Below are 23,442 nucleotides of genomic sequence, written 5' to 3' on the forward strand. Positions count from 1 at the left end.
CTCCATATTCCTCATACACCTCTCCTTCCCCCTCTCCATATCCCTCATACACCTCTCCTTCCCCCTCTCCATATCCCTCATACACCTCTCCTTCCCCCTCTCCATATCCCTCATACACCTCTCCTTCCCCCTCTCCATATCCCTCATACACCTCTCCATATCCCTCATACACCTCTCCATATCCCTCATACACCTCTCCATATCCCTCATACACCTCTCCTTCCCCCTCTCCATATCCCTCATACACCTCTCCTTCCCCCTCTCCATATTCCTCTCCCTCACCCTCCTGTCCCTCCTCTGCCTCTCCCATGACCTCTAGACTCTCACAGATGAGTGCCATCTGCCTCCTAACTTGTGTCTGCATTCTCCTCATCTTCCTCCGGAGGGCGCTAGCGATGGCTCTGTGGTTCTGCCTCTGGGACTACACCTGCTGCTTCAGCTGCCTTGGGTAACCATAATCATCATCAAAGAGGATTCATCCATTTACACCAAGATCATTTGTATATTGTCAAGGGTAAATTCTAGCCTGGAATCCAAATTGAAGCAGTTGTGTTGGTTCTGGGTGGCCTGTGTGAGCAGAGCACCACAGTCCATGGGGCAGAGCTGGCTCCAGGGCTGACCGGTGCACCAAGGAACTCCTCAGACAGAGGGAAGGTGGCCGAGCAACCATCATTGTTACACTGCATGGGAGAGTGAGAAGGGGAGAGAGGAGAGGAAGTGGAAGACTGTGGGAAAGTGCAAGTCAAAGATTGTGGTCAGTTGTTTACAAGATTTAGGGATAGTTCTGCATTTACTGGGGGGGGGGGGGGGGGGGGGGGAACTGATCCAGCTTAAGGTGTCATAGAAAACAAAACAAAACGATGTTAAACATATATTCACGCCCCTCCCATTGTACTCTACTGTAGTGTAATAGATGTGCTCATTTTTATGACCCCAAATAACCATAATTGTTGAGGGTTCGCCGACCAGAACAGACGAGCTCAGTCTCCTTGCCTGTATCATTTACACTACGATCAGAGCCGGCTGCAGGCAACGATCAACTAGGAGGAAATCACATTTTCAACCATTTGAATTATTGGGACAGTAAAGTATTTTTTGTACTTTTGACTCTATATTTGACACGTTTGGATTTAAAGTGCAGACTGTCAGCTCTAATTTGAGGGTCTTTTCATCCATATTGGGTGAACCGTTTATAAATGACAAATTACATTTAGAGGAGCAAAAGTATTGGGCCAAATTCACTTATATTTTTATTAAAGTTAAGTATTTGCATATTCATAGCAATCAATGACTACATCAAGCTTGTGACTACAAATCTATTGGATGATTTTGGTTGTGCTTCAGATGATCTTTTAGAATGAATGGTAAATAATGTATTGTGTCATTTCGGAGTCACTGTTATTGTAAATAAGAATATCATGTGTTTCTGAACACTTCTACATGAATGTGGATGCTACCATGGTTACGGATAATCCTGAATGAATGAATAATGATGAGTGAGAAAGTTACAGAGGCATTAGTATCATACCCCCATTGGTAACTTTCTCACTCGTGAATATTCACAATTTTCTCCCCTAAAATTGGGGCGAACATGTACGAACAATTCAAATTATGGCTGACAGTCTGCCCTTTAACCTCATAGTCATTGTATCATTTCAGATCCAAACTTTTGGAGTTTAATAAAGAAATGCTTCACTACTCAATAATTAAGGAGGACACTGTATATACACACAGTACAAACCTTTTTTTAAGTGATTGGGATTGCACAATAAAGTTGGGAACTTATTTCCATTGTGGTCCCTATTATTTACATAGATACATATACAATACATAGATACAGACACATTACATAGATACAGACACATTATATAGATACATATACAATACATAGATACATATACAATACATAGATACAGACACATTATATAGATACAGACACATTACATAGATACAGACACATTACATAGATACATATACAATACATAGATACAGACACATTATATAGATACAGACACATTACATAGATACATATACAATACATAGATACAGACACATTATATAGATACATATACAATACATAGATACAGACACATTACATAGATACAGACACATTACATAGATACATATACAATACATAGATGCAGACACATTATATAGATACAGACACATTACATAGATGCAGACACATTACATAGATACAGACACATTACATAGATACAGACACATTACATAGATACAGACACATTACATAGATACAGACACATTACATAGATGCAGACACATTATATAGATGCAGACACATTATATAGATACAGACACATTACATAGATACAGACACATTACATAGATACAGACACATTACATAGATACAGACACATTACATAGATACAGACACATTATATAGATACAGACACATTACATAGATACAGACACATTACATAGATACATATACAATACATAGATACAGACACATTACATAGATACAGACACATTACATAGATACAGACACATTATATAGATGCAGACACATTATATAGATACAGACACATTACATAGATACAGACACATTATATAGATACAGACACATTACATAGATACAGACACATTACATAGATACAGACACATTACATAGATACAGACACATTACATAGATACAGACACATTATATAGATACAGACACATTACATAGATACAGACACATTACATAGATACAGACACATTACATAGATACAGACACATTACATAGATACAGACACATTATATAGATACAGACACATTACATAGATACAGACACATTACATAGATGCAGACACATTATATAGATGCAGACACATTACATAGATACAGACACATTATATATATACAGACACATTACATAGATACAGACACATTACATAGATACAGACACATTACATAGATACAGACACATTACATAGATACAGACACATTATATAGATACAGACACATTACATAGATACAGACACATTACATAGATACAGACACATTATATAGATACAGACACATTACATAGATACAGACACATTACATAGATACAGACACATTATATAGATACAGACACATTACATAGATACAGACACATTACATAGATACAGACACATTATATATATACAGACACATTACATAGATACAGACACATTACATAGATACAGACACATTACATAGATACAGACACATTACATAGATACATATACAATACATAGATACAGACACATTACATAGATGCAGACACATTATATAGATGCAGACACATTACATAGATACAGACACATTATATATATACAGACACATTACATAGATACAGACACATTACATAGATACAGACACATTACATAGATACAGACACATTATATATATACAGACACATTACATAGATACAGACACATTACATAGATACAGACACATTACATAGATACAGACACATTACATAGATACATTACATAGATACAGACACATTACATAGATGCAGACACATTATATAGATACAGACACATTACATAGATACAGACACATTACATAGATACATTACATAGATACAGACACATTACATAGATGCAGACACATTACATAGATACAGACACATTACATAGATACAGACACATTATATAGATACAGACACATTACATAGATACATACACATTACATAGATACAGACACATTACATAGATACAGACACATTATATAGATACAGACACATTACATAGATACAGACACATTACATAGATACAGACACATTACATAGATACATATACAATACATAGATACAGACACATTACATAGATACAGACACATTATATAGATACAGACACATTATATAGATACAGACACATTACATAGATGCAGACACATTACATAGATACAGACACATTATATAGATACAGACACATTACATAGATACAGACACATTATATAGATACAGACACATTACATAGATACAGACACATTACATAGATACAGACACATTATATAGATACAGACACATTACATAGATACAGACACATTACATAGATACAGACACATTATATAGATACAGACACATTATATAGATACAGACACATTACATAGATGCAGACACATTACATAGATACAGACACATTACATAGATACAGACACATTACATAGATACAGACACATTACATAGATACAGACACATTACATAGATGCAGACACATTACATAGATACAGACACATTACATAGATACAGACACATTACATAGATACAGACACATTATATAGATACAGACACATTATATAGATACAGACACATTACATAGATACAGACACATTACATAGATACAGACAAAAAGCTTATACTGTTCACTCATTAGCCAGATTTTGACATTCTTTTAAAACGTGATTATGGTTGGTATGGCTTTGAGTTACTGTGGTAGTTTGTTCCACTCAACAAATTGGTCTATAAAAATGTGTTCTTACCAGATGGATTTAAACAGTGAGTAGTCGAGACTCTGGCTCTGGTATTATGCTGGTGAACATCTCTAACAAATAAAACCTATTTGGAAAGGTATCTGGAGTCCATAATAATTCTGTGGACCAGACCAAGTTCAATTAATTATACTCTTTCTTTTCCCACAGATAGCCTGCTTAGCTGCTTAAAATGTTTGACCTCCACAAGGGGAGAATTTGAGCACAATTCTTACAGGCTTGTTTTGGCTGGTCTTTAGCTTATTCTTTAGATGCTTGGGGCTGCTGTTGAACCATGATGTGCAGCATAATCAAACTGACACTGGACTAGCGCATTTGAGTCTTTAGGGTGTCAATGTCAAGCCATTTTGAGCATGCAGGAATTGTATTTTGGACGAATGTGCACATGCCTACAGGAGACTTTCGAAGTGGCCTAATCAGATTGAAACATTGTACCTGTGTTTATGCCACTTCTAAAGGCACTACATTTTGAAGATGAAATGACACATTTGGGCTCTAATGAAGCGTTAGGTTCTAGGTGCGCTAGGATCAGTTTCTCAGATTGGAGGTTGTAGCAGTTCGCTTGTTAAGCTTTCCTTAAAATCTAGGCCTGTTGGGGGCATATGTGGCCTTATTATTATAGGATGATTTGGGAGAATTACGATCCTCAACAGACAGCACATCTCAGTATCAGAAGTAAAAATACAGCCTAGACTGGCCTGTTAGTACCTTTTTAGAACGTATAAACTGCCGAGGGTAGACCCACAACTAATCCAAATGGAATGAAATATCACAAGGCCTTTGCACCATTATTCAAATGACATTTTCACTGCAGCCTCTAGTAGAAACTCACTTGAAAACAATAATGCAAGTATACATTGTATTGTGGTGTTGTAGGCTAGTCTAGGTAGGATCGTTGTATTGTGGTGTTGTAGGCTAGTCTAGGTAGGATCATTGTATTGTGGTGTTGTAGGCTAGTCTAGGTAGGATCATTGTATTGTGGTGTTGTAGGCTAGTCTAGGTAGGATCATTGTATTGTGGTGTTGTAGGCTAGTCTAGGTAGGATAATTGTATTGTGGTGTTGTAGGCTAGTCTAGGTAGGATCATTGTATTGTGGTGTTGTAGGCTAGTCTAGGTAGGATCGTTGTATTGTGGTGTTGTAGGCTAGTCTAGGTAGGATAATTGTATTGTGGTGTTGTAGGCTAGTCTAGGTAGGATCATTGTATTGTGGTGTTGTAGGCTAGTCTAGGTAGGATCGTTGTATTGTGGTGTTGTAGGCTAGTCTAGGTAGGATAATTGTATTGTGGTGTTGTAGGCTAGTCTAGGTAGGATCATTGTATTGTGGTGTTGTAGGCTAGTCTAGGTAGGATCGTTGTATTGTGGTGTTGTAGGCTAGTCTAGGTAGGATAATTGTATTGTGGTGTTGTAGGCTAGTCTAGGTAGGATCATTGTATTGTGGTGTTGTAGGCTAGTCTAGGTAGGATCGTTGTATTGTGGTGTTGTAGGCTAGTCTAGGTAGGATAATTGTATTGTGGTGTTGTAGGCTAGTCTAGGTAGGATCATTGTATTGTGGTGTTGTAGACTAGTCTAGGTAGGATCATTGTATTGTGGTGTTGTAGGCTAGTCTAGGTAGGATCATTGTATTGTGGTGTTGTAGACTAGTCTAGGTAGGATCATTGTATTGTGGTGTTGTAGGCTAGTCTAGGTAGGATCATTGTATTGTGGTGTTGTAGGCTAGTCTAGGTAGGATCATTGTATTGTGGTGTTGTAGGCTAGTCTAGGTAGGGTCATTGTATTGTGGTGTTGTAGGCTAGTCTAGGTAGGATCATTGTATTGTGGTGTTGTAGGCTGGTCTAGGTGTGATAATTTTATTGTCCCTAAACAAGATCAAGCGTTCTGAACTGCATGTCTTAGGTCTTCACTGTTTTTTCATGAACAATAAAGGCACCTTGCCTCTAACCTGCCTATCATCTATTCCTAATTGTTCTTATGGATTAATATTGAAAATGTATGCAGCTTTGAAGGCATTTATGTGTGGTATGATTGCTAATTAGCCTATTGCAGATCTGGACAAACAATCCACCTACCAGTATTGTCACTATGAATGGTGAATAGAGGGCAGGATAGACAGTTAGATTGTATAGACCTGTGGTATATTTAAGCAATAAGGCACGAGGGGTGTGGTATATGGCCAAAATAGCACGGCTAAGAGCTGTTCTTGTGCACAATGTAACGCGGAGTGCCTGGATACAGCCCTTAGCCGTGGTATATTGGCCATGTACCACAAACTCCTGAGGTGCCTTATTGTTATTATAAACTGCTTACCAAAATAATTACAACAGTAAAAATACATTTTTTGTCATAACTGTGGTATATGGTCTGATATACCACAGCTTTCAGCCAATCAGATTTCAGGGCTCAGTTTATAATAAAAGTTGATGTGCTGAAAAGTAATGCATAAGGGAAGTACCAACACACCTTGATATAGAGGAGGCACATACAAGCAGATGAGCAAATTTGGCAACACTCTTAGAAAAAAGGGTTCTTCGGCTGTCCCCATAGGATAACTCTTTTTGGTTCCAGGTAGAACCCTTTTTGGTTCCATGAGGAACCCTCTGTAGAAAAGTTTCTACATGTAACCCAAAATGGTTCTACCTGCAACCAAAAAGGGTTCCTTAAAGAGTTATCCTATGTGGGCAGCTGAAGAACCCTTTAATGTTCTAGGTAGCACTTTTTTTTCTAAGAGTGTAAGGATGGAAAAAATACAGGCCATAAAAATGAATGTAGACAGTAAAAAAATCAACTACCCTCTCCTGTGCCCAACAATAAACAACACAACACCCCTAAAACAAAAACAAAAGTTTGACAAGCCTCCCATGAGTTCCTCTATGCTTGAAAAATCGAATTTCCTGCCTACTGTGTGACCCTCACACATTGCTTCTTGAGAAAAAGGAAACCCATTACTTTGTAAAAGAAACATTGAGCAACATTAGGCTGTCATGACTCACCTTAATCCCGAGGTGGCTGATAGTTTTCCTCAATTTGTACATGACAAACATAAAGCTGGACCTGATAGGTTTCCTACAGTAGGGACGTGTCTCCTGTCTAGAGAGAAAGCAGAATTGAATCAATAAAATAAAATGTTACACTTCCACAGTAGAAACCTGAAGAAACTAGATGGTCATCATATTTAAGCACTGTGAAAATGTGCCAAAAATCAAAATTTTGTGTCCCAGAAACAGGTTGCTTCATACCTTTCATAATAACACAGCTACTACCTTTTCTTATGAATAACCAGTTAAGGTTACACTGAGGACATGACCCAGTGTACTGTACCTCCTGAGCCACTGTAGGATGCAGATCTTGCAGAAGAAATGGTTCCAGGCCACTCTGACAGGACACCTCAGGACAGATCTACAGATGGTGCAGAGCAGATCATAGTCTGGACCGTCCACAAACAGGTCCACGTCGTAACACACACACACACACACACACACACACACACACACACACACACACACACACACACACACACACACACACACACACACACACACACACACACACACACACACACACACACACACACACACTACTTTAGGCAGTTCTGAATCAAAGGAATGTCAAAAGCAGTAAGTTAGTCAAATCAAAGCCACTTTGTTATAATAAATCAGAATCCGTGGAAAGGAACACAGGACGAATCAAATCCCCCCCAACAATGTTACGTGGGTGACGATTTACAACATCCAGGCACTTTTTATATTTCATTTTCCATGTGTTCCTTTCAATGACCCCATTCAATATCAACCAGCAGATGTATTTTTGGATACCAGTAGCTCTCTAGGCACAAAGTTGTTCTCGAAAATCATAATCCATATTCCATCCGTAAAGTCACTGTTCATTATAATTTACATTTCCTAACTCACCATATTTCCCCTGCTCTATTTTCAATTGTCATGAGGTCACAGTTGCCACTGTTTTCATTCCCACAGCTCAGCCCCTCACTCCCTTAGTTAGGACTAGCCTACATGTCAACAGCACAAACACATACACAAACAAATAGTCATTAGTGCCGAGCCACAACAATACACTGCTAAAACACCCTGGAAATAAAACATCAACTGACCAGTAATCATTCAGCTCCATGTCATTCCTCTTCTCTGAAGTTTTAGGGCCCACACTATAGTACTTACTGTTTGGCTCAAAACTCATGATAATGTCCAGAGCTAGTGATTTCACCACCTGGGTCTTTTTTTCTCTACCTCTCTTTACTGCTTTGACTAGATGTTGCCATGGAAACGGAAGTAGGGCTTTGAATGGCGGCTGGCTCTAGAGCTTCCAAACCAAACACATTCTCTAGCTATTGTTCTGACTGACTGTCACATTGAATGGGCTACTATGAATAGGCTTCTTTCAGAACTCAGCTGAGGTCTCTATTCAATAAAAAGTACACTTTCAATTCTAATGGCCTTTTAAAGGCAGTAACAGCCAACTTAATGTTGTAGTTTACTTTATATATCATGCATTTCAGAACTTTTGTCTGTGACATTGGCTGAAGGTTTTCATGAGAACCAAGGTTTTTAAAAGCGTGCCATTATTTTGCATATTTGAAAACCTGTGGTGTTTACAAATGTAGGATTTTAATTTGAGCCAGTTTGCTACTGCAGGAAAATAATCCCGTAAATGTAAATTATTATGTGGATTATGAATCTTGAAAACACACCAACTTGCTACGTATGCTTAGGAAGACAATGCACAGGTCTCACTTACTGGCTAAATGTTTCTAAACATCTGGTAAGGATGGAGACAGGGCGAAGTTGTTACTCAGCAATGTTGGTAGTGTGAGAATTCTGGATACTGATTATTATTGACGCCTGTGTGACGGGTATCTGCAGATACCTGGCCTGTCGAGTGAGATGATTGAGATGATGCTTTGACTGGTCTTATTAAGTCACCTTTCTTAAGCGCCACATGTATGCTGATCCCTCCTTTATTCTTAATTAAATGGATGCCAACTTGTGACATGCTTTGAGTACGTTGCACTGATCTCACTTACTGGAAAAATGTTACAGGCATCCAGTAAATTGGAGACATGGGAATGCTTTTTTATATATCAGCAGTGAGTTAGGTTAAAGTTCAATTGAATAATCTCCTGATGCATACAAATCTTTATTATCTTTCTTACAGTCTTAAACCTTCCCTTAAAAACATTCCCACCAGTAAATCATTGATCCCTAAACAATTCCCGTCAGGAACGTTCCCTCCTCTTTGCCGTCCCTTTCCATTAAATATGTTCCCATTTGCCCAATAAGCCGTCATTCTTTTAGCAACACCTGTGTGCAATAAGCAAGCATGGCACTATGCCATGTGGCAAAATGTATCTACTCTTCCCAGCATCTACATGTTTTCTCAGTGTTCTTCCTTGTGTTTGGATGGAGTCATAATGTCAACACAATTAACTCTTTGTTACTGACCGCAAATGCCACTCCTAAAGTACACTGTTGATTTGCTTTAGTAGCAATAGTGGGAATTATAGACGCAATCAGAGATGTAATGAATTGGAAACTCCACATTCTTCTCTTTTATATATTTCCTTTATTGTTTTATTGACATATTTTTCACTATCTAGATATAGTGGGCTACTATAATCTGCTTGTGATAAGGCATGGATTGCTGCTGTGAGTACTCTATTCCTCAGAGAGAAACTATGAGAATACCTTCCTTATTTAACATACTAATAAATGGGTCATAAACTGCTTTTTCGTTTTCTTGTTTTGAAAAGCAAAACATATATTGTCCGTGAAGATTTATATTGAGTATGATACGGTTAAGAGACATTTATGTCCGAAAATAAGAATCCATTTTACTGTAGTATGAGTCATGTTAACCAAGGCCTTTTCTCAACATGCAGAGAGAGGTTATTTACCAACGACAACAACTTGAGAGACAAACTCATTTATCATCTAGCAGTGTCCAGGCCAAGGAGACTTAATCCTTATGACAGACAAGACTGGTAGAGATCAAAGAGAAAGGGGGATACCTAGTCAGTTGTACAACTGAATGCCTTCAACTGAAATGTGTCTTCCGCATTTAACCCAAACCCTCTGAATCAGAGAGGTGTGGGGGGGCTGCCATAATCGACATCCACAGCGCCCAGGGAACAGTGGGATAACTGCCTTGCTCAGGGGCAGAACAACAGAGTTTTACCTTGTCAGCACAGGGATTCAATCCAGCAACCTTCTGGTTACTGGCCCAACATTCTAACCACTAGGCTACCTGCCTAAAACAACCAAGTTACATAACATACTGTTATTCTCACCTCAATTAGAAGCAAATCTACAATCTCACATTAAAATGCCGGAAAGTGTCATGGCAATCCCTCTGAATGCATTTAAGGAATGCATTTAATTATTCAGTTTAAGCAAGCTAGCAGGTAGCTTAGCGATTAAGAGCGTTTGGCCAGTAACCAAAATGTTGCTGTTTCGAACCCCTGAGCTGACTAGGTGAAAAATCTGTCGATGACCCCTTGAGCAAGGTACATAACACTAAGCAGCCTTTCAGGTTATGTTGATATAGGACTTGTTTTACTGTGGATATAGATACTTTGTACCTGCTTCCTCCAGCATCTTCACAAGGTCCTTTGCTGTTGTTCTGGGATTGATTTGCGTTTTTCGAACCAAAGTACGTTCATCTGTAGGAGACAGAACGCGTCTCCTTTCTGAGCGGTATGACGGCTGTGTGGTCCCATGGTGTTTATAACGGCGTACCATTGTTTGTACAGATGAACGTGGTACCTTCAGGCATTTGGAAATTGCTCCCAAGGATGAACCAGATTTGTGGAGGTCTACAATTATTCTTCTGAGGTCTTGGCTGACATCTTTTGATTTTCCCATGATGTCAAGCAAAGAGGCACTGAGTTTGAAGGTAGGCCTTGAAATACATCCACAGGTACACCTCCAATTGATTTAAACTATGTCAATTAGCCTATCAAAAGCTTCTAAAGCCATGACATAATTTTCTGGAATTTTCCAAGCTGTTTAAAGGCACAGTCAGCTTAGTGTATGTAATCTTCTGACCCACTGGAATTGTGATAGTGAATTATAGTGAAATAATCTGTCTGTAAACAATTGTTGGAAAATTGTTGGAAAAATGACTTGTGTCATGCACAAAGTAGATGTCCTGAGGGTTAGGACATCTACTTTGTGCATGACACAAGTCATTTTTCCAACAATTGTTTACAGACAGATTATTTCACTATAATTCACTATCACAATTGCCAAAACTATAGTTTGTTAACAAGACATTTGTGGAGTGGTTGAAAAACTAGTTGTAATGACTCCAACCTAACTGTATGTAAACTTCTGACTTCAGTTGTTTATACTTGAATGTACTACTATGACGATTACTACTATGATTTGACTTTTCATTAAGTTGAACAAAAAAAATCGGATATTTTTTGTAATAAATCAAAACATGTAACAAATCAAATCAAAGTTTATTGGTCTCGTACAGGTGCAGCAAAAAGCTCCTATAGCGCAGTAATACAATACCAATACGCCAATTATCCAGGAAGTCCACAGCAAGAAAGAAATGCATCCCCTATACAGTAAACATGTGTCCAAAATGAAGTTGCTGGGGCCTGTTTGATGGGTGGGAGAGAAATATGGTACTGTAATACCGTAATATAAACCATTACGTAGAAGACACCTTTATCAAAAGTGACAACAGTGCACACATGTTGGTATGTGACCGCAGTGGGAATTGAACCCACAACTCTGGTGTTGCTAGCGCCATGCTCTTTTGAACTGAGCCATGTACAGGACCACTACAATACATAAGTACAATACAATACTGTAAAATACAATACATAATTACTATACAGGTGGAAGATATATGAAACATGACCACTGTAAAAAAATAAGACTTGGAAAGAGAGAAGACAAATACATTGAATTAAGTTTATAGGATAATGTTGATTGCATATAAGGCATACAGAGAGTAATGATAAATAGTTACAGTAAAATTCCAGTATGGAATAACAGTGACTTCAGACACCAATAGAAGAATGATATGTAGGCTACAACAAACAAACCAGTCATTGGTCAACTCTAAAGGGGTAGAACGAGAGCATTTCCATGCATTTCAATAATACATTGAAACTGAACCCTCTTGAAAATGCCCCTCCGGAAACAAATGCGCAATTTCAACATCATAATGAAAATCATTCTACAATATTAAAGCAATGTAGATACAAATGATATCATACAAGCATACTATATTTAATTCTGTGTCATCCCGTATCTTTCAGAGACAACCGTGTCTCATTCCTTCATATTAAAATCAGACAGGAAAGGTGCATTGAAAATATCATCAGAATATAATGTTTCATCTCAAAATAGAAAAGGGACATTTTTGTGAACATTTGTTTCATCTCAAAATAGAAAAGGGACATTTTTGTGAACATTTGTGTGCTTGTTTCAGCTGTTACCGTGTAGTAATAGGAGTAGTATTATTTATTTGCATGTCAAATTATTATTTTTTTGTTTGGGGCCTACTCTTTAAGGGTATGCACAAATTAAGGAGTGTGGCTTTAAAAGGTTAAGACTAGTACCTGTGAGCATTTCATGCTAATTTAAATAAGTATAATTAAATAGCAATAGTTTATCAATGATAAATAACATCAGAAAGTTGTCAGCACATTTTAAAGTTCAACACTAGCTAGAGTTCCATCAATTTGGCAAAAGATGTTCAAGCAAATATCTTAATATGCGCACCCAAAAAATATCCACATTTCACCTTCTGTCTGTTAACATCAAACTGGCTTCATGAAAATGAAAAGCTGTGCGTAATTACGTAGTGCACATAAAAATCACTTTGTCATATATTTTTTCATTTAACTAATTAAAAAAACAAGTACAGCATGACAATGACATTCTAGGCGATTCTGTGCTTCCAATTGTTTGGCAATTGTTTTGGGGAGGCCCTTTACTGTTTCAGCATGACAACACCCCTGTGCACAAAGCGAGGTCCATACAGAAATGGTTTGTCGGAATCGGTGTGGAAGAACTTGACTGGCCTGCACAGAGCCCTGACCTCAAACCCATCTAACACCTTTGGGATGAATTGGAATGCAGACTGTGAGCCAGGCCTAATCGCCCAACATCCGTGCCCGACCTCACTAATGCTCTTGTGGCTGAATGGAAGTACTGCTACAACATGTAGTGGAAAGCCTTCCCAGAAGAGTGGAGGCTGGTAAAGAAACAGAGGGGGGACCAACTCCATATTAATGACCATGATTTTGGAAGGAGATGTTCGACAAGCAGTTGTTCACATACTTTTGGTCATGTAGTGTATTTCACAGACAAAAACTTATTCCCCTGTTTTACGTATTTTGTTCTGTCAAGATTTAGAAAGTTTACTAACAATTATACCGTTTCCATCAGTCCTGTAGTGATTTTTTTATTCAACAGGTACTTTACTCATATAAAAATGGTTGGATGGAATTATGGTTAACGTAACATACAGAATAGGCATTTTTATGCCAATGTAACCCTTGTATTGCAAGCCATACTCAAAGTACTGCGCTTCATGTAAAGTCAACCTGGAGAGAATAGTGTAACCCCAAAAACCCCACTCTCCACCACCCACGGCTCCCCATAACCCTAACCCCATCTCCCAGTTCCCCCGCCACCGCTCCCAGCCTTTCTAGTGGGTCTGGACAGGGTCCTGCAGGGAGAACAGCCTCCCTCTGGAGGCCAAGGCAGCCTTGCGGGTCATGGTGGTACACCGGGTCAGGATCTCCTGGGCTCTGGGTCGCGGGGGCACCCTGGGTGCAGTGGTGGGCATCTTACAGGACCCAGTCTCAGACCTGGAGATAGGGCTGGATGACAGACTCTTTTCTGGGATGCTGCAGCCATTGTTACGCTCCCTTAGCTGGGGTGAAGACCTGGGGCTGTTTGGGGGGCTCTGGGGCTCCTCCTCACTGCAGCTGGAAGAAGACGTCCTGACATTCCGGCCTGACGAGCTGATGTCAGAGTTGGAGGACTTGGTCCAGCTGATGCTGCTCTTGCGGATTGCTGGATCCGGATTTGACTCAAGGTCTTCTCTCTCTCTTTGGGATGGAGGGACGGCCATGTCGGGACGGGTCTCAGACAGGAGCTCCAGAGAGCGGGTCTTCTGGAGACAGGAGGCCCGGTACGGATCATCCCTGGGCTGGGTTGATGTGTGCTGCTGCAGCCCTGTCTCCTCATACAGTGTGGGTGGGTAACAGTTGCCAGATTGGCTGTCTCTGCTGGATGCCAAGTTGAGAGTAGAGCTGTCCATGTGGGTTGCCAGATTGAGAGAGGAGCTGTGCAGCTTTCTCTGCAGGTTGTGGAGGCCAGCACGTGGGTTGTTGTAAGGCTGCAGGTACATGGAGGGAGAGTAGCCCGTTCTGCCTTTATACCTGGAGGGGAAAAGAGTTGTGTCACTCAGGGTTCAAAGAGTTTGTTTTTGATTAGAGGACATCTTCTGGTCATGACCCTCATGTCAGAACGTTGAAAGTGGCGCCGTTCGTCACCATCACCATCAATCGTCATTTGTCAAAGGGAAACACCAACAAGTGTTATGTTATCCCTACTCTCCTTACTAGTTACCAAATACCTCTGTAAGAAAACCACAGGATTCCCTGATTTATGTCATTTTATTTCAGGTATTAACTTTTGGTGGCCATAATCACGTTTGGAGCGACAATGCATTCAACAGTTCCTCCCCCATACCTGCTGCCACACTATCTAGGCTAAGACAATGAGAGGTTGTACATTCTTTGCATTGTCTTGTATTACAGACCCGACAATGAAACGCAGTGTTGGTTGCTTTGTCTGTGTAGCATTCTGAGAGGCAGACAGGCAGACAGATAGTCAGGCTACAAGTTAACATACCTGATGAGCCACCATCCGTCGTCTGATTTCCTCAGCACCTCGACCACAGAGCCAATAGGAACAGGCACCTCGTCATGCTTCTTAGTGGAGTAACTCCTCACAGCGCAGTAGAGCGTTCCTGAGGGACAAACCAGGAAGCAGGTTAAAACAACAGAGATTCCTTTCTACATCATCTACAGCAAGCCTTCAGGGCATTTATTGATATTGGATCTTGAGAAATCTCAAAACCATGACAGAATGTCTTGTAATGTAATCTTGTAATCTGGAATGCAATCTCAGTCTGTCATTCTCCATGATACACTACATGTCTGACAGGAGGCGCTGTGTTGGAGTCACCATGCCTGCATATTTTGTAAACTATAGAAATGCATTTACTAATGTCTACATTCATTTTGCCACATGTATTCTATTACAGTCACGTTAATGCATACTTTTACATTATGTTATGTGAGCTAAACATAAATATGTAAAATGAAAAATACATGAAAAAGTTTTTTTTTTTAAGTAGAATTGTTTTAGATTACAAATGTTACTGGCCCCACAACAACAAGAAATATATACTTCAATACATGCAATCATATAGAGCCTCACAGTGGAGTCATAATACCCATAAAACACAGCAGTCGAACAGGGAAATAGTTCCAATTGTTTTTCCACCATTCATTTTTCCCATAGGGGATTTTAGAAACATTAAAAATAAGGCCTGTGTTTTGTGTAGACTTACCCTGGCATGACATTTTGATAAGCATGTAAATCTCTCTCGGACAAGGTGACTTTTATCAATATATTCGGCACTATTTACACTTTGATTCGAAAATGCTAATTATCATCAAAGTAGACATGATGCAAAACAACAAATCCCTGAAAGCTCCTGTATGTCATCTCTAGCTGACACCTTTGCTAACAGGTACATTTTCCGTACGCACAAAAATATTATTTCACTTAAATTTTGTGCACAAATTTGTTTAGATCCTTGTTAGTGAGTATTTATCCTTTGCCAAAATAATCCATCCACCTGACAGGTGTGGCATATCAAGAAGCTTACTATACTGCATGATCAGTACCAGGGTTGGGGAGTAACAACAGATTACATGTAAATGTATGCACTCATTACTGTAAATCGCTCTGGATGAGAGCGTCTGCTAAATGACTAAAATGTAAATGTCAAATATTGCTAGAGAATTTCATGGTTATTTCTCTACCATAAGCCACCTTCAACGTCATTTTAGAGAATTTGGCAGTACGTCCAACCGGCCTCACAACCGCAAACCATGTGTGTGTAATGCGTTGTGTGGGCGAGCGGTTTGCTGATGTCTTCGTTGTGAACAGAGTGCCCCATGTTGGTGGTGGGGTTAGGCATAAGCTACGGACAACAAACACAATTGCATTTTAGCGATTGGCAATTTAAATACACAGAAATACTGTGATGCGATCCTGAGGCCCATTTTGAGGCCCATTTTTTCTTAAGGTACTGTATCTGTGACCATCAGATGCATATCTGTATTCCCAGTCATGTGAAATCCATAGATTTGTGCCAAATGTATTTATTTCAATTAACTGATTTCCTCATATGAACTGTAACTCAGTAAAATCTTTGAAATTATTGTATGTTGCATTTATATTTTTGTTCAGTGTACTGTACATTTAGTTAACATTTGATAGTTAATACAGAGATTCTTACCTTTGCCTCGACTCATCCAGATCATAATGGCATTTGTAGTTCTGTTTGATAGCCACATTAGCAGCTAACTAGCATTTCATTTTGTGTGTGTGGGGCGGGGGGCTATATTGATAAAAGTCATGTTGTCCTAGAGATATTTACACACAGTTATCAAAACGTAAGCCTACACGAAACAGCACTTATTTTAAGTGTTTCTAAAATCCCCTATGGGAAAAATGAATGGTGCAAAAATTCCCTATTTGACCACTAGGTTTTATGGGTATTATGACTCATACGGTGGTACTCAGTGGAGGACTGCTCCTACTGGGGAGTGCCAATATGGCCGACCAGTGGCTTCAAAGCCTCTCAATGACCAATACATAGCATCAGCAAATAAGGGTTTATATACATCACTGGTCATTCTCTACTATGTTGGGATGAGGGTAATTTATCACTCCAGTATTTAAATGCTAAATTATAATTACCTTGCCACGATGACCTATGTATTGCCTTACCACCTTATCCTACCTCATTTACACACACTGTATATAGACTTTTTTTCTATTGTGTTATTGACTGTACTTTTGTTTATTCGCGTGTAACTCTGTATTGTTGTCTGTGTCGCACTGCTATGCGTTTATCTTGGCCAGGTCGCAGTTGCAAATGAAAACTTGTTCTCAACTGGCCTACCTGGTTAAATAAAGGTGAAATAAAAAAATAAAAAAATGGTATCTAGTTCAGGACTTCCCCCTAGTGCCTGGCTGGCTGTGGAATTTTCTAACCACAAAACTGAATGTCTGGAATGGTTTTATCCATAAGCCAACTGCAATACATCGTAGGCTTAGTATATTAAACAAACTTTCACAACATCTACTGTGATTAAGTTTGGACTGTGGACAGGATATGTATCAATATAGATTTAAAAGTATCTTACCCCCCAAGGGAATTCCATCCAATTCATCTCCATCCTTCTCTGCCTCACACATCTCTAGGTAAGGAGCAGGGAACCAGGCCAACTGTTTGTCCTCGTTCTCCACCAGCCACCAGCCTGAATGAACACACATAAACAGAGACATTATATACGATTACTTTTATTTATTTTATTTTTGATTTAACCTTTATTTAACTAGGCAAGCCATTTAAGAACCAATTCTTATTTACAATGACAGGGGATAATAGATACTTGCATCCTCCAAATGTATCTTAATTAGACTAGTCTTGATTTCCATGCTTCTCCACACAAAGCTTGAAAGTGGAGCCTATCCCAGGTTAACAGTGGAGGGAGAAATTAAATGTGGGCTAACCTATGTTAAAATTGTAAACTAAATCAAAGAGGACTCTAACCTGCTGGGTCTTTGATGAGCACATCCAGCCTCTCATCCAAGGCCACTTTAAAGGGCCTGTTCTTAGTGTCCTTGGTGTTGTAGGGCCCCACACAGCAGTAAGACTGGCTCACAAAAGGGTGTGTCACGTTGCCCAGGCTCAGACGCTGCCCGCTCATGTCCTCCAGCCCATCCCCCGATGGTAGGATCATGACGCTGTGGAGAGGAGACAAACAGACATTGTTAATGTTTTTACCTGCTGGCAGAGATGGGCAGTATTTCTGTTACATGTATTTTAAATATGTATTTCAATTACTTCTGAGTATTACGTCATTTGTATTACACTGGGCTGAACATTCCAATGTATTTTGTAACAAGATACTTTCGAGAGCTGTAATTTGTATTTTCAAAATACAAAATACTTTTCTATACTTCTTTTGTTGTTGCAGTTCACAATTTTGTGCCCCCCTTTCACCCTGCATTAATATCAGAATTCGGGTGCCACTATTGTGTGATAAGAGCGTCTGCTAAACTAAATATAAATGTATATGTAAAAATTAACAATTGCAAAGCATGCCGAATAGTATTGTAATGAGCTTCGCCCCGGAACAAGGCTAATAATAATAATACCCAGTGTGCTTTGCAGTTCATTTCCATTTTGGTAATTTAGCAGACAATTATCCAGAGTGACTTACAGTCAGTGCATTCAACTGAGGTAGATAAACAACAACATATCACTGTCATAGCAACTAAAACGTTTCTGTAACCAGACAGAAAATGTTTCTGTCTAAACAAGTGGATTATTTATCTTGAGGCTTTCCTACTTGTATATTTTAAAAAACTTTTCAAAATGTCAAATGTTTTCATCAACTTACCACAAAATAGCCTACTGAGAATGTTGTTGCTGTTCGGTAGGCAACTTGCAAATGTATTTCTGTATTTTAAGTATTTAAGTATTTTGTCATTTATTTTTATGCATCTCTATTCTATTTTGTAATTGTATTTAGTCATTTTGTGCCCATCTCTGTCTGCTGTGTGTTTCTTTAGACAGAGGAACAGAGGCAACCTTGCAAGTTGCAACTCTTTGAAAGTATTTTTCATGAGATGGCCTGAGTGCTAGGTGCTTAAAATGTAGTTGTCATTTAGTAAGTAGAGTAGACGGTCTCAATCAGGACGTTTTTAATAATAAGTGTAGTGAAATTAGAAGGCTGAAAAATGACTATCAAGTTGTTGTGGGCTGAAACGCCCACATTAAAAGGAGGGATGTTTGTAAAGTGTTTACCTGTTTTTGGTGAAGTCTGCCTGCAGGTCGTGGTCTTTGGGCATGAAGAACTGGGTGACCTCTGAACTGCAGCTCACCACGGGGTCACACCTGAGCAGCTCGCTACAGTAGTTTTCCAGTAAATTCATCCGACGCATTGACCAACTAGGATCCTTCTTCTGGATCTTTCTCCTCATAGCTATGGCTGAGGTAGACAGAAGAGGAAAATGAAAAAGGTCAGCTCCGCACTCCGTATTTGCAGTGAAAGAAAGGAACATGTCTTCCATATTTAGTATAGAGAAAGAATGGAAAATGTTTTCTATATTTTTTAATTGAAGGGTTACACTTTTTCATTGAGGTTGGACTCTTCATTCAAAGACTCAATCATGGACACTCTTACGACAGTTGTGGCTGCTTTGAAAGATGTATTGTTGTCTCTACCTTCTTGCCCTTTGTGCTGTTGTCTGTGCCCAATAATGTTTGCACCATGTTTTGTGCTGCTACCATGTTGTTGTCATGTTGTGATGCTACTATGCTGTGTTGTCATGTGTTGCTGCCTTGCTATGTTGTTGTCTTTAGGTCTCTCTTTGTGTAGTGTTGTATTGTCCCTCTTGTCATGATGTGTGTTTTTCCTATATTTTTATTTTATTTTTAATTTCAGCCCTGTCCCAGTAGGAGGCCTTCTGCCTTTTGGTAGGCCTTCATTGTAAATAAGAATCTGTTCTTAACTGACTTGCCTAGTTAAATAAAGGTTACAAAAAAATAAAACAAAAATAGGAAGAAGAACAACATGAACCCGAGGAGGAGGTGAGATAGGAGAGTGATGAAGGAGAGTTGAAATTGCTTGGGGGTAGATTGTGAGGCAAAGATGAGACTAGTGTGATGTTGTTGATTTACCTCTGAATTTGGGAATCACTCTGTCTCTCTTGCGGAAAGGATTCTCAAGGGGAAACCTCTTCTTCAATTGCCTCTGTTGAAAAAAGAGCAGGGACTAATTGTCAACACATCCGCTGATAAAGATGAATCAATCCTTTTTTATTTTCTTTATTGGTGTACAGGTTAAGTTTTAAACTTACGTGAAACTCCTTAAAATCCAATAATGATCTGTAGACAATGACTTCACTCTCATCAGACCACAGAACAGAGGTCATAAACATCTGTAGAATTTTAAAAAATGACATTCATTTATAATTATGCAAAAATTCAACGAATGCAGATATATGGAAACATTTATAACTTTATGTACACACAAATGGAATAATACACAAACAACACACACATTACACTATTAATGTATATAGTGGTTTACCTTGATTTTAGATGCCTCTTTATGCATCACTCCAATAATCCGGACACTGATGGCATAGCGCATCTGGTCTCCCATGTCTGAGATTATTGACCTATTTCTTTTCGTTGGTAATGGTCTCCTCTCCAGTCTCTTGTTTTACACTCTATCGGCTGCGTGAGTACAATTTATACTTTGGGAGAAGAGGCGGAGTCGGTTATCACACCAGCCGCCCGCCGGAGCGATCCGGGTTGCGCTGAGTTCGTCGGTTGTGCACGTGAATAAATATTTAAAACACGTGCCATATACAACAAAATCATCGTCTCGGTGGCGCTTTGTACCTGGCTGTGGGCGGTGGGCTGTAGGCTAAAGGGAATACATCTTTGCATGCCTTGTCTAGAAGTGAATTGGACTGTTTCGATAGATTTTTTACATCGGTCAATTTTAACCACCCAGTTCACCACCCACAGAAATCAATTACAGAAGAAACGGTGGATAGTACAGTATTCAGTATGAACCAATAAATCAATGTATACAGTTAAACAAGGGTTTGGTAATGGGTAGGCAGCAGGCTAGGCCGAGATTTACTCTTCGATTAATTTGTAGGCATAGGGTGCTAGGGGGGTAATCAGCACCCCCCTCTAATTGCTGACACTGACACAAAAAAGCAAGGTTTGGGGAAAGAAATGGTATGTGGATGAAGGTCATGCTTAGGCAAATAAACTATAAAGGGAAATAATTGGCTATTTTTTGTAAAGTCCTTTTTTAAATTTCTTTGTTGTTTCTTTTCTGTACAATCCATTATGTACAATTGCACTAAATATGATTTGAATAATACAATATTTTAAATATCAGCAGTCTTTAAAATGACATTCAGGAGCAAAAGGTTTTCAATAGTTGTTTTTAATTCATACAAAAAAAGTATTCATTGGAATATAACATTTAATAACAATAACTTCACCAATTAATTCAGTGTAACATTGATGTGGCAACTCGCTTATGCTCTGCTATTGCACATTTGTAATTTGTACATATGTCACAAATAAAACTATCCCCAGTAAAATTGGAGCACAACTCACGAACCTACCTCCTGCACTGCTCACATCTAAACCAGACCCCTCCTGTGATTTAAAACAGGGGGAGAGATGCCAATTGAAAAGCTTTCTCTTAAAAATGTAGCTAGCTATCTAGCTAGCTATATGATATACAATGCTGTGTAAAATAGCCAAAGGGCTATAAAGTAACATTAACTGTAAAGCTATCAGTCACTAGTGGAAACATTTACCACTGCAATTAAGTTACGTTATATTTTTTATGTATTTTACCTCAGACGATCTAGTAGTAAGGTTGCTAGCTAGCCGTCCTAGCAGTTTATGCTAACTATCTAGCTGGCTAGCATTTACTACTAATGAAGTTCCTAGCTAGCAAGTTAGCGTAAACTAGCGCTAACCATAAAGGAGTAACAGATACCTCCTAGTAGGTGGGGGAGGGGCCAGTTGCCCCAACTTTACTCAAAAAGTATTAAAATGTTTCTGTCTAAACAAGTGGATTATTTATCTTGAGGCTTTCCTACTTGTATATTTAAAAAAACTTTTCAAAATTTCAAATGTTTTCATCAACTTACCACAAAATAGCTTTGTTGAAATATCACCAAAAGTTGTGATGATACAGAGGACATGTACACCCGCCTATTGACTCGGTATCGGTACCCCTTGTATATAGCCTCATTATTGTTATTTTATTGTGTTACTTTTTATTTGATTTCTTACTTTAGTTTATTTAGTAAATATTTGCTTAACTCTATTTCTTGAACTGCATTGTTGGTTAAGGGCTTGTAAGTAAGCATTTCACGGTAAGGTCTACGGTACGGTAAGGTATTTGGCGCATGTGACAAATCAAATTAGATTTTGATTTGATTTAATAATCTACTAATACCAACCTTCCCCATTTGTATCTTCCTAACTGGGCCAAATTGTTTTGTTTCCCCTGGCTGCCACGGACCTCTGGCCCTGGCTCTGTTTATCTGACTCCTAATAAAACTCCTGCTGCATGTGCAATCCCTCCACACCTGTCATCCGGTTCTAATTTCCCCCGTCATGACTGGATGGGGGAGACAGTCCCAGGTGTCTCTTCAAAGTGAGGGTGGTGATAGGGGGTTGGATCTGAGGGGTGCAGGCTTTGGGAGCGTCTGAAGGGGTGCCAGGACCCCTCCCCCAGACTCCGTCAGTAAAGGTCAGCTCTATCAGGACCTGAGTGGATGTCAACAAACACCTGGAGAAGAACCACATGTGCCTCGCTGGGCTGGACACGGGACACGAGGGGGATGACTGGCTGTTTCTGGGAGGATTTGCTCGCTGTCTTATTGGGACAACATAACGTGTGTGCACATGCATGCACACACGCTGTAAAACCAAGTGTTGAGGATCTGAACACATAACTGAACATTTTCTGTAACACTTTTTAAAGTGGCAATATGTAACTTTTTGGGGGACCCGACCAATTTCACAAAAAAATATGAGTTATATATATCAAATCAAATCAAATCAAATTTATTT

At 39.1% G+C, this 23,442-nt stretch overlaps 2 protein-coding genes across 5 annotated transcripts; both read right to left on the reverse strand.

Annotated features, from left to right (window-relative positions):
* Positions 1-210: 210 nt before the first annotated feature.
* On the reverse strand, positions 211-8,694 carry LOC110499594 (RING finger protein 151-like). 4 transcript variants are annotated; one of them, XR_005037878.1, is made up of 5 exons: positions 8,567-8,679; positions 8,367-8,464; positions 7,777-7,854; positions 7,449-7,545; positions 211-680 (listed from the first exon to the last, which is right to left on the reverse strand). XR_005037878.1 is itself a non-coding variant. In XM_036955558.1 (4 exons), exons 1-4 carry the CDS (start codon positions 8,574-8,576, stop codon positions 522-524), a joined length of 372 nt encoding a protein of 123 aa, XP_036811453.1. In that variant the 5' UTR covers positions 8,577-8,694; the 3' UTR covers positions 211-521. The 4 variants fall into 4 exon arrangements, 1 of the variants encoding a protein (XP_036811453.1); XR_005037876.1 differs by having other exon boundaries at positions 7,777-7,882; XR_005037877.1 differs by having other exon boundaries at positions 7,695-7,882.
* Positions 8,695-11,946: 3,252 nt separating this feature from the next.
* On the reverse strand, positions 11,947-22,262 carry LOC110499182 (NADPH oxidase organizer 1). Its single transcript, XM_021576140.2, has 8 exons — positions 20,912-22,262; positions 20,679-20,759; positions 20,500-20,572; positions 19,624-19,807; positions 18,364-18,557; positions 17,954-18,067; positions 15,360-15,477; positions 11,947-14,884 (listed from the first exon to the last, which is right to left on the reverse strand). Exons 1-8 carry the CDS (start codon positions 20,984-20,986, stop codon positions 14,146-14,148), a joined length of 1,578 nt encoding a protein of 525 aa, XP_021431815.2. The 5' UTR covers positions 20,987-22,262; the 3' UTR covers positions 11,947-14,145.
* Positions 22,263-23,442: the final 1,180 nt, after the last annotated feature.

This window comes from Oncorhynchus mykiss, chromosome 20 (assembly GCF_013265735.2).
Source record: "Oncorhynchus mykiss isolate Arlee chromosome 20, USDA_OmykA_1.1, whole genome shotgun sequence".
Classification (NCBI taxonomy): domain Eukaryota; kingdom Metazoa; phylum Chordata; class Actinopteri; order Salmoniformes; family Salmonidae; genus Oncorhynchus; species Oncorhynchus mykiss.

What these genes read in the sequence shown, in the direction of transcription:
- LOC110499594 (XM_036955558.1), bottom strand. An exon ending in ATCCTACAGTGGCTCAGGAG is followed by an intron (nt 7,546 to 7,776) that starts GTACAGTACACT and finishes CTTTCTCTCTAG; the next exon opens with ACAGGAGACACGTCCCTACT. An exon ending in TCAGCCACCTCGGGATTAAG is followed by an intron (nt 681 to 7,448) that starts GTGAGTCATGAC and finishes TCTCCCATGCAG; the next exon opens with TGTAACAATGATGGTTGCTC.
- LOC110499182 (XM_021576140.2), bottom strand. Translation starts at nt 20,986, where the DNA reads ATGGGAGACCAGATGCGCTATGCCATCAGTGTCCGGATTATTGGAGTG. An exon ending in AAGAGGCATCTAAAATCAAG is followed by an intron (nt 20,760 to 20,911) that starts GTAAACCACTAT and finishes AAAATTCTACAG; the next exon opens with ATGTTTATGACCTCTGTTCT. An exon ending in TGGATTTTAAGGAGTTTCAC is followed by an intron (nt 20,573 to 20,678) that starts GTAAGTTTAAAA and finishes TTTTTTCAACAG; the next exon opens with AGGCAATTGAAGAAGAGGTT.